This window comes from Nilaparvata lugens, chromosome 13 (genome assembly GCF_014356525.2).
Source record: "Nilaparvata lugens isolate BPH chromosome 13, ASM1435652v1, whole genome shotgun sequence".
Classification (NCBI taxonomy): Eukaryota; Metazoa; Arthropoda; class Insecta; order Hemiptera; family Delphacidae; genus Nilaparvata; species Nilaparvata lugens.
This window is the reverse complement of record NC_052516.1, coordinates 19,944,013-19,957,882: the sequence shown is the minus strand read 5'-3', so window position 1 is coordinate 19,957,882 and position 13,870 is coordinate 19,944,013. Positions and strand designations below refer to the sequence as shown.

Below are 13,870 nucleotides of genomic sequence, written 5' to 3'. Positions count from 1 at the left end.
GGGAGTGGCTTACCTGGACCAATGGCAAACATTTACCTTGATTAGTAATTCGTCTACCAATCATCGCTCGTTCTTCAGTATGGATTCTGCTTCTGCTGCTAGTCTGCTAATTTCCATTTACCAGAGATTGATTCGGTGTAACAACCGAATACAATACTCGATATGTTAGTAGATTTGTTGTTAATATAGGTCTTCATTCAACATTTAACAAACAATGGGTGGATAGAAAACACATCAAAATTGAGCAACAGATATTTCTGCGCCAGATAATGACAAGAAGATATTAAGGGAGATTTAGGCTGTTGGCCTATAGTCGTTGATATGAGAATTCTCGAAGTATCAAGAAACATTTGGCTAGAAGAGGTATACAAAAAAGCCTAGATGAGTTCATTTTATTCAGTTTGTTGTTTTAGTTCCAGTTTGTTGGTATAATAGAGGAGTCTGATAGCTTTAGGATAACCTCAACAGAACAAAAGGCTCTCTGTAGACAAGCTTTATTAAACATACTAGAAGCTTAACACTATTGAGCTGCGTTTACACCAAAACTTAATCCTTATAGATTCTATTAGATTAAACGGAACTTGACAAACACATATATTCATAATGTGTATGATAAGTTATGTTTAATCCAAAAGAATCTATAAGGATTAAGTCATTAACATTTTGTTAATAACTTTGGTGTAAACGCAGATTTAGTAAACTATACAAATATAGCGAATATTATACAGTGGGTAACTGAGGTTGAATAAATGAAAAACTACATTTACTATTACAAGTATCAAATGCTTTTTCACGTCGAACTTCTTGAGTTTATAACGTCACGTTCTTGAGTTCCTACAGAACAATTTTTTCCTACTTTGAAATACATTGATAAATTATTGTTGTGAACTAAGATACGGCTTGTTGGCAGAAACTGATGTAAGACAATCATAATAAGCAGTTAGTATAATAATATAAGGATGAAAAGCCCAAGATAGTTTTATCAATTAAATTTATTCCTCTAAAAACTCATTTGTATACAAACTGATCACCATAAATGATAAGTGTGAAAATTCGCTCAAATTCGCCATCGGCTCAACATTCAATTCTGCAATTCAATTTATCGTAATCCAAGATTGAAATCTTCAAGTTTATTGTTATTTGAAATGTATTATCAGATTGCTTATCCAGTCTGTGTTTGGACAATTCTTGATAGATTGTAAATTATCACAATAAATGGAGCATTGCCTATAACTTGCTGTATAGATTTGATGATTATAGTTTTGTATGAAACATTTACAATACCACGAAAGTGCTGTTTGAACATCTTTTCATTCACGATTCAATCTTCTCTTGATAATTATTTGGTAATCTGTTTGTAGAAAGGATCATCAGCTTCAGAAATGGTGAGATTTGTTGAAATTCAGCTACTAAGATCCATTAGATTATTGATATAGATTAAGCTATAGATTATTGAAAAACCTAAGCATTACATGGTAAAACATAATTAGAATTTATCGGCTATCCGATCTGAATGAATGATATTATAGGTATCAAGAAATGGAATCGAATTAAGGAATAGAATCTTAGAAGCAATTATCTTAATGAATGAGAGCGATTTCATCAAGTTCAAAACCCTTCGAGAATGCACTATCAAAATCGTTACCTATCATACATAAAATCTGAAGTTTTCAAGAGTACTATACAGGAACATGATGATATTGGAATGTTCCCACTTTGAAAGTTTTATTATAGCTTTCATTCATGAATGAATCTATACAGCAGTCACTGATCATCGTATCATAATATGATGCGAATATTGTTGAATAAAGAATAATTCATCAATCCAGAGCCGAGCTTTCGTAAACTATACACTAAAAAAAAGTAAATTCGTATGGCTTTTGTTGGTGGGGAGTCCCTTGCGGGAAGGTCCCACCGCCTGAATATATAATTTAAGCCGTCAATGGGCCTTACGACTGTCATACTTCAGCCGGGACCGACAGTTTAACGTGCCCATCCGATAACACGGGAGTGACCTGGTTAAAAAACTTTTAGTATTGAGAGGGTTTGAACCCGGGATCTCTATGCTGCTACGCAGGCACTCTATCCACTAGACCACGGATCACTCCAACTATACACTAATTGCTCACATGAAGTACGTGGATAGTACTAAGAATAATATACTTCAAGTTGAGAAAATTTCAAAAAATACAACACAACAAAACTATTTCTGTGATACCTGGTAGAAGATCAGATAAAAGATGTCCAGATTTTGGAATTCAGTTTAGAAAATTCTTCAATTCGATATTTGAAATTCACACAATGTTCTATTAGTTTTAAAAATAGAGACTGCATATAGCCAGCAATAACCAAATTCCTTCATAAAATATTCTATTGTAAGTAATAAGTTCACCTGATTACCAAGCTCATTACTCTACCAAGCTCATTCAAGGCACTTTAATATGGTCAAACTGGGTATGGGTACGCTTTATATTAGTATACCTACTGGAATTATCAATAGGAGCTATTGCCATAGGAATCTTATTATGTGCAGTGCACTTGTAAAGCATGTAAACGATTTGACCAAGTTCAAATGTCTGATGGAACCTGGCATGAGGTAATTAAGTATTCATCATTTATATCAAAAATAGAGTTTAGACCAATTAATTTTTGTTGGAATAATTTCATATAATCAAGAATTGTGTACCATCTACCTCATTTGTCATTCATTTCATTTTCAGATTGAATCAATTCTTACACCAAGACAACAAATATTCCTGTTCATAATATTTGTAATCAATTTTGACATATTTCATGCTATGCCATATTCAGATATATCCCACTTAACAATTCGAAAACGGCAAGTTCAAGAAGGAGATTCTGACAGTGAGTGAATACAATAATTTTTACATCATGCTTACTTAATTCAGTGACTGAAAAGTCAAGTGTGTTCAATCATATCGATTTTCATTTTGAGTCCTTACTCGTCCTTACTAATAAATCAAGGCACCTTTCACAGTTTCAATTCAAAAATATCTACAGAGTGCCTTCTCTAGTACATTTATGCCTAGACTATCATATGGCTTGCACCATACCATTATCCTCTTCATTTACTTTAGTTTCAGATCAACAGAGATTGATAATGCTGTAACAATCAAAACCTCCCCTGTTTTTTATTGAAATTGTTTTTATGATATTTTTCACTATTTTCATTTGTTATTAATAACAATATTGTAATATCACATCTACTCCTACTCTAAAGATCAATTCATTTGTAGAGTTCTTGAGTTGATGTAATATAGATAGAAGAGTTAAATGTGAACTATTATTGTAAAAGATGTCACTTTATCAACTTATAAACTTGAGTTATTGACTTACTGAGCTCTTATTGTTTTTCAGATTTGAGCAGCAACACAATGAGATACTCAAACATCTTGGAAGAAGGTGTAACTAGGCATAAAAGACAAGGTAAATTCCAATAAGAACTGTATAGATGAAATTGCTATTATAAGGAACTCAAGGCAATACTAAGAGCTTAATGTATAATGTATATGACAAATAGACAATAGATAATAAATATACATATATATATATATATATATATATATATATATATATATATATATATATATATATATATATATATATATATGATCCATATATATATATATATATATATATATATATATATATATATATATATTATATATATATATATATATATTCCATATATAATAAATAGATGTATAAATAGATAATATTTGAGAGAAAATTTATTGCTATTACTCTTTTTAGACTGGATTGCAAATTTTTCCCAATTTAATAATGGGTTGAATTTCAATAAATAGGTAGTTCTCACTTCTACCTCCAGCAACTAACTTGAATACATAATATGACAGTGATAATAGATAAATAAATGAGATATCATGTATTATGGATACACATTCACACTATCAAAACTGCTCTGCTTTTGACATTTTCACTCCACAGCACTACACAACTTGGAGGGCTTGGTCCACTCCAACCTGCGCAGCATGTGTAGTCAAGTAGCTGAGCAACTTCCTTATAAATAAATATATAGATGAATGAAGGAATATCATTCCTTTCTTCAAAGCCATTAGCCCCTTGAACTATTCACATCATCCTCCAAACTGTTTGATGTTGGGGCATGAACTTATATTATAAGCAACCCAATTTTTGCCCACTGGGGGTTGAGGGAGCTTTGAGTCAAGCATCGGACTCAATAATATGATGAAAACCAGAATTCACCCACAGTATCCCTGCTTGTTGTAGGAGGCAACTAAAAGGGACCCCAAAGCAACTCCAGAAGTTGCCTTGCCTTCAAACCCACGGGATCTGCCCCATCAGGTCAGTTTCAGAGCAACAAAAAGAAAAGCCCAAGAGACCTGAAACTTCAGGCACAAATGTGGGTCAAGAGGCTGATTTGAGGGTGGCCGGGCACTGGGCGCCCTAGAGGCAGTTTGGCATTGTCACTCTCAAGGGAAGAACCTACAAAAAGGCCAGGAGTGGAACTTATGTGGATCATGAGTTTGTGGGTGGAGAGGCCAAAAGTCACCACTGCTCAAAGAAGGGCGGCCATTCAGGCAAAACGTCCTGGCAGAGGTGAGGCTTTTGATCCTGCAAAGTTTAGGAGGGGCAAAAAGGAAAAAATCTGGTGTGGTGCACTCACACAACTTTCCTTGCCATTATGGAAGTTGATCAACTGATGTTCCCCCGCATCTAAATTAGTCTGTTCAAAGATCTAAGCCAGCTGGTGACAGGACAATAACGCTGCAGACACATGAAGTCTGCTATCTGTTCATAGTGAATGATCTAATAGAATCAACACTTGCCAACAGTTTGCAAATTGAATAATCTTATTTTCTTGAACTTCGAGCTTATTTCCAATTTTAGGTGAAAATGTTACTGGACATTAATATTGTAGAGATTTTCATGCTCAATATTTCCCACTTGGGATTTTTTGTTCAAATTGTATCTGCAACCTGATAATTGGGAATCCAAAATCAAACTTTGCATAGAAGGGGCGGAGCTCCTGAAATTTTTACAGATATGGGACTTGTGGCAGCTTATCAATGACTATGTTAGTTATAAATTTGATCAAAATTGTTAGAGCCATTTTCGAGAAAATTGCGAAAGACCCTGTTTTTGACAACATTTTCACCATTTTATCCACCATCTCATATTGCATCAGATCGAAATTGTGTCGGATCCTTATATTGTAAGGACCTTAAGTTCCAAATTTCAAGTCAATCCGTTGATTGGGAGATGAGATATCATGTACACAGATGCACACAGACACACACACACACATACACACACATACACACACATACAGACCAATACCCGAAAACCACCTTTTTGGACTCAGGGGACCTTGAAACATATCGAAATATAGAAATAGGGGTACCTTAATTTTTTTTGGAAAGCAATACTATCCTTACCTATGGTAATAGGGCAATGAAAGTAAAAACCCAAGAGACCAGAGATGTGTGAAACTCCTGGCACAGATATTGGTCAAGAGGCTGAGTGAAGGGTGGCCAGGCGCCCTAGAGGTAACTTGGCTACCCCTTCCTCAGTGGAAGGACCTTCAAGGCAGGCCAGGAGTGCAACTCACATAGGTCACGGGGACTAATCAGTCAGAAGAGACTGCCAAGCATATCACACTGGATTGCGACAAGCAACCAGGCAATGAATGGGATGTTATCATAGTGAAAAACTCCTGGTTCCTGTAAAGGACACAGGTATTGGTTTGCCCAACTAACATACTACTTGAGAACACAATAAGCTCCAGTTGACATGTCGGGCTCTTTGAACCTTTGGATCCTTGAATCTGTCCCTTCAAAAAAAAAAAATAAATAAAAAATAATAGACAATCCAATATTTCTACTTTTAATTCTCAGAAGAAATATTCTATCATTCACACCACAAAACTTGGTGACATAATTTTCAACCTTGCTATCTATGATTAAACCTATTTCTCTATGTTGATTGTTAGCTGCTGAAAGACACAAGAGGTGACTGCTGTTCTTTCTTCTATAATTTCATATCCTCTTCATACTTTCGCCAATCCTAAGATGTCCCATTCCTGTTTTGCTAAGGCTTCTTCAAGCTCCTTCATTTCACCTTTCCTGCAAATGTATCTCACATTCAAAGTTCCTCAGTATATTAATTGCATATATTTTCCAGTTATTCTGATTTGTCCAAGATTAAAAACATGTTATTCATCCACAGTTGCTAAGACTGCTCCTCTTTCCTCTCCTCTTCTATGCTTCCTGCACTCTCTTCTTCAGTTTGGTTTTGCTGTACATCAGAGTAAATCGTTTTAGTAGTTTTTTGTTATGAATCCATCCAAACTATTTTGTTCTGCTGCTCTCTATTATATTTTGTTATTTCCTAGATTCCTCTGGATGTCTCTTCACTCCTACCTCTCTTTGAACCAGTTTCTCCTCTATTATTGAGCTCTCTCAGAGATCATTAACTGTCAACTTTTAACCTATTGCCCATCATTACTACTCTTCTCCTTTTTTCAGCCTTATTAGATCTAGAAAAAGCAGTTTTTTTGTCATCCAAGTCTCTTTGATAAGATCTTCTTCTATTCTAATGTGTTGGAGCCATGAATGTTTTTGTAGGGCATATTTCTTTTCTAGAAAACATGTTGAACATCTAGTGAGTTAATTTTAAAAGTTGGTTATTTCTCCTTGTCATCTGTCTCCTAAATGCCTCTTATATAGCTCTCATCTATCTTTGTTACAAGGTATCTTACAAGGTATCTTTGTTACAAGGTTACAAGGTAAGGAGCATTTCTCAAGTAATGCTTACTCAAAGCTCATTCGCTAATAGCTCTGTGTGAGCTCTTATATCAGCTGCAACCTTAAAACTTTCTGATTACTAGATCAGAATAGGTCACTCAATAATCATCTATCCTGATAAGCATTATTTATCCTGATTTATTCAGCTTTTCACAGCGACACTTACTGTAATAGAGTGTCTTTGTAGCTCTCATTGGTGTATACAAGGATCAGTCACTGGAAAAATGTCAACTATAATCTAATCTTTTCATTCCTGACTTAAACAACCATAACCAGAAACATTAAATTTCACAGGTGCAACAGTTAATCAAGTAATTGATATACTACCCATAGAACTTCATTTTCCTGGCTATCATTACTGTGGACCTGGTACAAACCTAGAGGACAGACTGGCTAGAGGTGATCCAGGCATCAACAAGCTTGATAAAGCTTGCAAGGAGCATGACATTGCATATTTGAGGAGTAGTGATACAGCAAGCAGAGCAGTAGCAGACAGAATTCTGGCACAGCAATCTTGGAGGATAGCAACTTCTTCAGATGCAGGATTGTCAGAGAGGATATCAGCATTGAAAGTAGCCAGCATCATGAAGGCAAAGGCAGAGTTTGGAGGAGAAAGGAAAGGTCCAGGAATAAATTGGGGTTTGAGTAGCAGCCTTGAGTTAATTAGATAAGTTGGTGGTTGAGAAGGAGGTGAGGGTAGTTAAAGACATGGTATTTAGATGAAAACGGTAGGGGTCATGGAATGTGTGTGCAGTGGCCAGCCAGCAAGATTGTGCCATAGCCACCAACCAAGGTTTACCTATCAGCAATTCATGAAATTATTGTATTTGTTGAAAACAGATGATTGGATATAAAATGATATCAGCTGCACTGGAGATTTAGCACAAACATGTGTGTGACACCTACTATCTTCTTCTATATAATGTGGTTAATGAAACCCATGACTAGTCTTGAATTTTGAGAGAAATTCCATCTCAATAAACCTTGCCTTGACATCTGTTTGCAGAATGTCATGGGAGTGATGAATGTGGTCGTGATCAATGGTGCTATAATAACATGTGTGACTATCCATGCCCAAAAGTGACATGTGGAGAGGAAGAAGCATGTATTGTACAGGACCATTCACCTGTATGTCTACACCACACCCGTGTCAATCAGATAAGAGTTGATGAGTATCTCATGGGACAAACACAAGATTAGATATTTGAATCAGTAGATAATTGATTGCAGAATAACTCATTAAGAATGTTTGTAACATTCATGTATTATTAAAGATGTTTCAAAATTTTTAAATCAATATACCCCAGATGACTCATGCAGAAAGATGATGGAAACATCCTTCCTCAGGTTATCAAATGTTGCAATGCTCTTGGTCTGTATACATCATATGATGGCTGATGTCTTAATTCTGATGTTTTTGAATTGCTCTATAAGTGATTTTCAAACAACTGCATGCCTATATTTTATATTATGCATGCATCAATTCTTTTTTTTCATAGACAATACTGAAAGGGAACCTAGATTTGATTACATTATTCCAAGGACCTTTCTTTCTATAGACCTTGCATGGTTTATTCATAGGTAGAAATTAGTTTTAGAAATGGGACAGGGCCACATTAGCTGTAGCCTACTCTGGGTATAGGTAATAAAGGTTCATCCTGCAGCTATCTATTATCATACTCTTTTTTCCCTTATTTTGATTCATTTTAGTGGCCTCTCCTCTTTGCTGGAAGGCATTATTTCCATCAACAAAATACATAAATAGAACATTAACATTACAAATAAATGCATAATATACAGGAAATAAATATTTCCCCACATAGGCTATTTGTCTGTGTGTGGGGAAAGAATTCTTATATATAATAAGAATACAATATGAATTATTGCAAGCAGCAATGTATGAAGTGACTGAAACATTACTTCTGTTTAGGAATCTAGAATAAAAGATACTGTACAGAAAACTGGCTTATCCTGTGACATCATTGGAACTCAAATAGTTTCTATTCTCCCCATCTTTTCAAAGTTTAATTATTAGGCAACTTTTAAAGTCTAGAGGAAACTAGTAATCTTCAGAGAATTAAGCTATTCTATTTCATAATAACAAAGCATAATAATTTCACAATGATGAGAATAATGTTGAGTGTTTTCATATTCTAGAATATGGACTCAAGGAAGTAGGATTGAGTGAGTAATAAGATTCAAATTGTTCCTTGGAGAAACTTTTAAAGAAGATTCTCAGTCATGAAGAAAGCTTGCAACTGCAGGATCCAAGTTTTTTCAAGTGACTGAATAATCTCTAGCTTTATTAAATTTGTTCCATGTAATGGATCATTTGATTTAATTTAGGCTGTAGTTGAATTTATTATTTAAAGAGAGATTTCATTGAGTATTTTGAATGAAGAAAAGGTGAAAGACAGACTAATGGTCTCTCAAGTTTTCAAGCAAGAACAGTATCACAAGATGGAGTTTTGTGGGAATTGATCAAGTATTGGATTCCTGAAATCATTTAGAAGATCAATAATTGAAGGTTAGACCACATGAAAATCAAATAAAACTTTGGAAATAGTAAGGGTTGTAATATTATGATATTATGTGTGTAGCAGGTTGCCTAACTAGCCCCTTCTGCATAATTAGTTCTCAATAATATTACTTTTAGCATAAAGTAAGGAAATATAGAGAGGAGAAGCATAGTTCCACCTTGCAATCAGTCTTGCTTTCAATCAATTCCACAACCAACATATAAATATAATTATGTGCTTGATACATAGCTTTATAATCTACAGTGTTGCCATATTGATTCATCACAGTCTAAACATGAATGGCTTGTTGTTCTCACCCACTATTCATAATCATGCTCCTTCACTTTGACAGTTTTCAAATGAAGTTGGACAGTGTCCAATAATTGAAGGAGCATAATTATTACAAATTGACAGTCACTCTCTCACAGGTCATACACACTCAGTAGGAGTAATATAGGAGTATGGACTATATAGTTTGTGTAAATATTTTTTGACTAAACTTTTGTGAAAGTGAAAATCTAAAAGACATAACCCTATTCCAGGCTTTTGAAATGGAATCTGAGTTTGGGAGAGACAACGTTTCCTTAGTTTATCTTCTTTAATATTCAGTAAAAATTGAATGAATGAGAATCCATAATATTTATTGTAAACATAAAGTTCTGAATTGTAAACACAACTGTAAATATTCCTCTAGAACTTCAAACTGAATTTCTTATGAAGTAGTCTATGTTAAAATAATAATAAAAATAATGATAGAAAAGGCAATTTCTCTGTTTTGCTTTTTAACGACTCTACTAGCATTTACGATACAAGTCAGCCTGCCTATGAATTTTGTTACAAGCCTCACCCTCAATCTGAGAAGCAACTGATTAGAAAAGTATTAATTCCAATGAAAAAATTATAATTTGAGAGTCGCTTTGCATTTTATTTTAAATAGATTACTTGCTTGACAATTACTGGTTTCAACAAATTATTCAAAAAGTTGGAAATCATGTTGAAAACTGTTAATTAATGTTGAGAATGAATGTATCACTGCTGTCTCTAAAAATGTTTTTTACAGTCATTATGATTTGAAAATTATAATTTATGTATGATTTTATATTGAAAGCAAAAAAAATCTAGCAAGACTGCATTGTAGGATGTTTACCTAGATCATGATGAATGGTTCACTTTTGTGTGGTTGAGGAGTTAATATTGTGGTAATTATTCATATTGAATGAAAAAGACTAAGAAATTGTCAAAAAACCACTGATTTATTGATAATTAGAAAGACCAGTTTCAGTTATCACACCATTGTCAATCTCTGATAAACTCTAAAGAGAAACTGGTCTTTCTAATTATCAATAAATCAGTGGTTTTTTGACAATTTCTTAGTCTTTCTCATTCAATAAATGTTTCATTAATAAACCTCTAAACAAAGCTGAGTTTTATAATCTTGGGTCTCTCTCTGTTGCACAATTCATTCACACTCACTCACTACATAGTGTGTTGAGTGATTGACAGAGAATCTTCTCAAACGAGTTGCTCTCTGTTCCACACTTCATCCCTACTCACTCACACCTACTTACGCCCAATCCGGCAAAACTGTGGAAGTGCCCACTATTGTAGTATATCTATAGATGATATAAGTCGCAGTGACTTTAGCACTTCATAGTGAATGTTCCAATAAATTGAGTTTTGTGCACGTTGGCTGCCAAACTTGATTATTTCTATCATCTCTGCTTCTAAGATGGTCACTAACGACTGGACTAAGTGTTTCGAGGAGTTGTCATCTGGGTGTCACCCCAACTACCTGACACCAGGTCATCTTGGCCATAGGCAACTACTTGTACCCTCGTAAAAATATACCATTGCAGTCAAGTTGTCTCCCCAACTACTTGTCACCTACTGGACCAAAGGTGCCAACTAGTCATGACTGTAAACAAACAGCTTGACTCCTCAAACGCTCACGTCAGAGTGTCCCCCCGACTAGTTGTCACCTCCTTAGAAAGGAGACAAGTAGACGGGGATGGCTCACATCAACATTACACCTTGCATGCTGGCGTCAAGATGTCACCCTGACTTATTGTAGTTGGTTGAAAACAGAAAAAGTTGAATAATAAGCCCTTTTGATGTCTGAACCAGATGTAGAACCCAATTCTAAACACATTCTGTCCAGTTATATTTTCTCGTGAGATGCACCGTTTACGTGTGAATTGAGCCTATTGCTGGGACAGTCAAATTTCAATTCCTCAATGATATTGTACATTCAGCTATCAGTCTGCTTATCAACTGAGTTATTACATGAATACTGAAAATTAATATGAAGATAAATAATAATGTATATACATTTGCGCTCAGATGGCAATGAGACAATAAGAAGGCCAATGAGAATCTCCAAGTTGTGTCTGTGTCTTCTACACTCACAGAAACTGTTCAAACAAATTTTATGAGTATAAACCGAGTGAGTATATCACCTGGAGTCCTGGAGAATCGAGGTGATAGGATGTCGTGACTGTAGAGGACAACCTGTACCCTCCTAAAAATACACCATTGCCGTCAAGTTGTCACCCCAACTACTTGTCACCTACTGGACCAAAGGTGCCAACTAGTCATGACCATAAACGACAACCTGACACCTGGCACCCTTGCGTCAGAGTGTACCCCTGACCAGTTGTCACCTCCTTAAAAAGGAGACAAATAAACAGGGATGGCTCACATCAACTTGTCCCCTAAGAACCGTTTTAAAAGGGGACAGGTTGATGGGGTGTTAAGTAGTTGGGGTGGCACCTAGTCACGTTCCCGTTTTGAGGCTTTGAAGGCTTTGAGAAGCTTTTGAGGGGCTTCAAACAAAAAAGCTGTTTGACAGCATGAAATAAACAACCAATAACATTAAATGAACCATTGGAAATTTGAAAATTATAACTACACGAAATAATTGAACCTCAAATGCAGTGAAACAAAAATGAAAAATGAAGAATGAAATAATACCAAAACCTATCTCGAGAAATTTTGTTTGAAGCCTCTTGCTGTGATGACACAACAACATATGATGACATGTGTGTACACTCATGTTTTGTTTAACACACTCATCATCAGTGGCCACCATTTTGCCACACAAGGGCCACTGCATTTTCCAACAAGAGCAAGTGCTCCAAAATTAATAATCCTTACCTACAAACACTACTCATATATCACACATGAGTCGGGAAAATCAACTCATACCATATTTTGAAAAAAAACATTCTCAGTTTTCAGTTCAACAAAATGAATTTAATATAATGAAAATGCCAACATATAATTTTCAATAGTTTTCATAATCGATATATCCATTTCGAAATATTGTAGAGATTGATTATCCTATTTAAGAGTTGTCATACACTTGATGAAATGTGTGGAGATCCTGATAGCCTCTCTCACATCTTTGAATCAATAAAATTTGATTCTTATTGTATGTTCAAGTGACAGTAGAAGCTGTTCACCTTCTCTGATTTGCCTGTGATCTCCGGTTCTCATACTTTACAGAAATGCCAGTGAATTTGAATCTAGAATATAAAGGAATAATAATGGTTATTGTACCAGTTTAATATATGTGATCCATCATTTTAATAGTTACAGCTTGAATACATCATAATTTACAGTAATATTTACTACGAACAAGATCTATAGAGAGTGGGTCTTTCCATTGACTTTGGCTATGACAAGGTCTGTAGAAACATACCTTGTTTCTATAGACCTTGGGCTATGAGCATCTACTGATTTAAACTTTGTTGGATCAGAATTCAATTAATCAATCGGACCACAATGTTCATCATGTAAATCATAGTAGTGAAGTATATAAAAACCCATTTATTCTGATAATGTATTTATTGTGAATATTTCTCGTTCCAGATAATTGAAGAATCAATTCTAGTATAATAAGTTCGAATAACATAATTCCAATATATGCACCCTTATAACTTTGAACTTAATTCAATTAAACTTATTCAATCCATGTGATAGTTGGATTTCCATAATATTACAATCTTAAATCAGATTATTCCCATGTAATAGTATATTTTGCACCTAGGGCCGAAAATGAGACTTTTCTGGCTCAAAATCGGTTCTCAAGTCCGAAGCCATAGTCCGAGGACTAGAAAAGATTGAGAGCCAGAAAAACATTTTTGCCTGTGGTACAAACACTATTTTTCACCACACAGAAAAATAATAGTATATTTCGCACCTGAGGCCGAAAATGAGACTTCTCCGGCTTGAAATTGGTTCTCAAGTCTGAGGCCATAGGCTGAGGACTAGAAAAGATTGAGAGCTGGAAAAACATTTTTGCCTGTGGTGTGAAACGCTATTTTTTGCCACACAGAGAAATAAACAAAAAAAAAATATATATATATATAATTGAGAATAATTGTTCATTGAGCACTTCCAAAAGCAAAAGTGGAAGGTCATAGCACTAGCAAATCTGAGGTAATCTGAATATCAGGAAACTGTCCAAGTATTTTTATTTTTTATTCTGATTTATCTGAATAACCTGAAAGATAATTTTCAATTATGTGGGAGGTTGAGTTT

The 13,870-nt window shown here is 34.8% G+C and overlaps 1 protein-coding gene across 2 annotated transcripts; it reads left to right on the top strand.

Moving 5' to 3' along the window:
• Nucleotides 1–1,054: 1,054 nt before the first annotated feature.
• LOC111051632 lies at nucleotides 1,055–9,799 on the top strand. 2 transcript variants are annotated; one of them, XM_022338175.2, is made up of 4 exons: nucleotides 1,055–1,385; nucleotides 2,721–2,865; nucleotides 3,379–3,447; nucleotides 7,104–9,799. In XM_022338175.2, the coding sequence occupies exons 1-4, from the start codon at nucleotides 1,383–1,385 to the stop codon at nucleotides 7,478–7,480; spliced, it is 594 nt and encodes a 197-aa protein (XP_022193867.2). In that variant the 5' UTR covers nucleotides 1,055–1,382; the 3' UTR covers nucleotides 7,481–9,799. The 2 variants fall into 2 exon arrangements, with proteins under 2 accessions (XP_022193867.2, XP_022193868.2); XM_022338176.2 differs by having other exon boundaries at nucleotides 1,142–1,385; nucleotides 7,816–9,799.
• The last annotated feature ends 4,071 nt before the right edge of the window (nucleotides 9,800–13,870 follow it).

Coding starts and splice junctions, on each gene's coding strand:
- LOC111051632 (XM_022338175.2), top strand. Junction 2,866..3,378: donor TCAAGAAGGAGATTCTGACA/GTGAGTGAATAC, acceptor ATTGTTTTTCAG/ATTTGAGCAGCAACACAATG. Junction 3,448..7,103: donor AACTAGGCATAAAAGACAAG/GTAAATTCCAAT, acceptor TAAATTTCACAG/GTGCAACAGTTAATCAAGTA.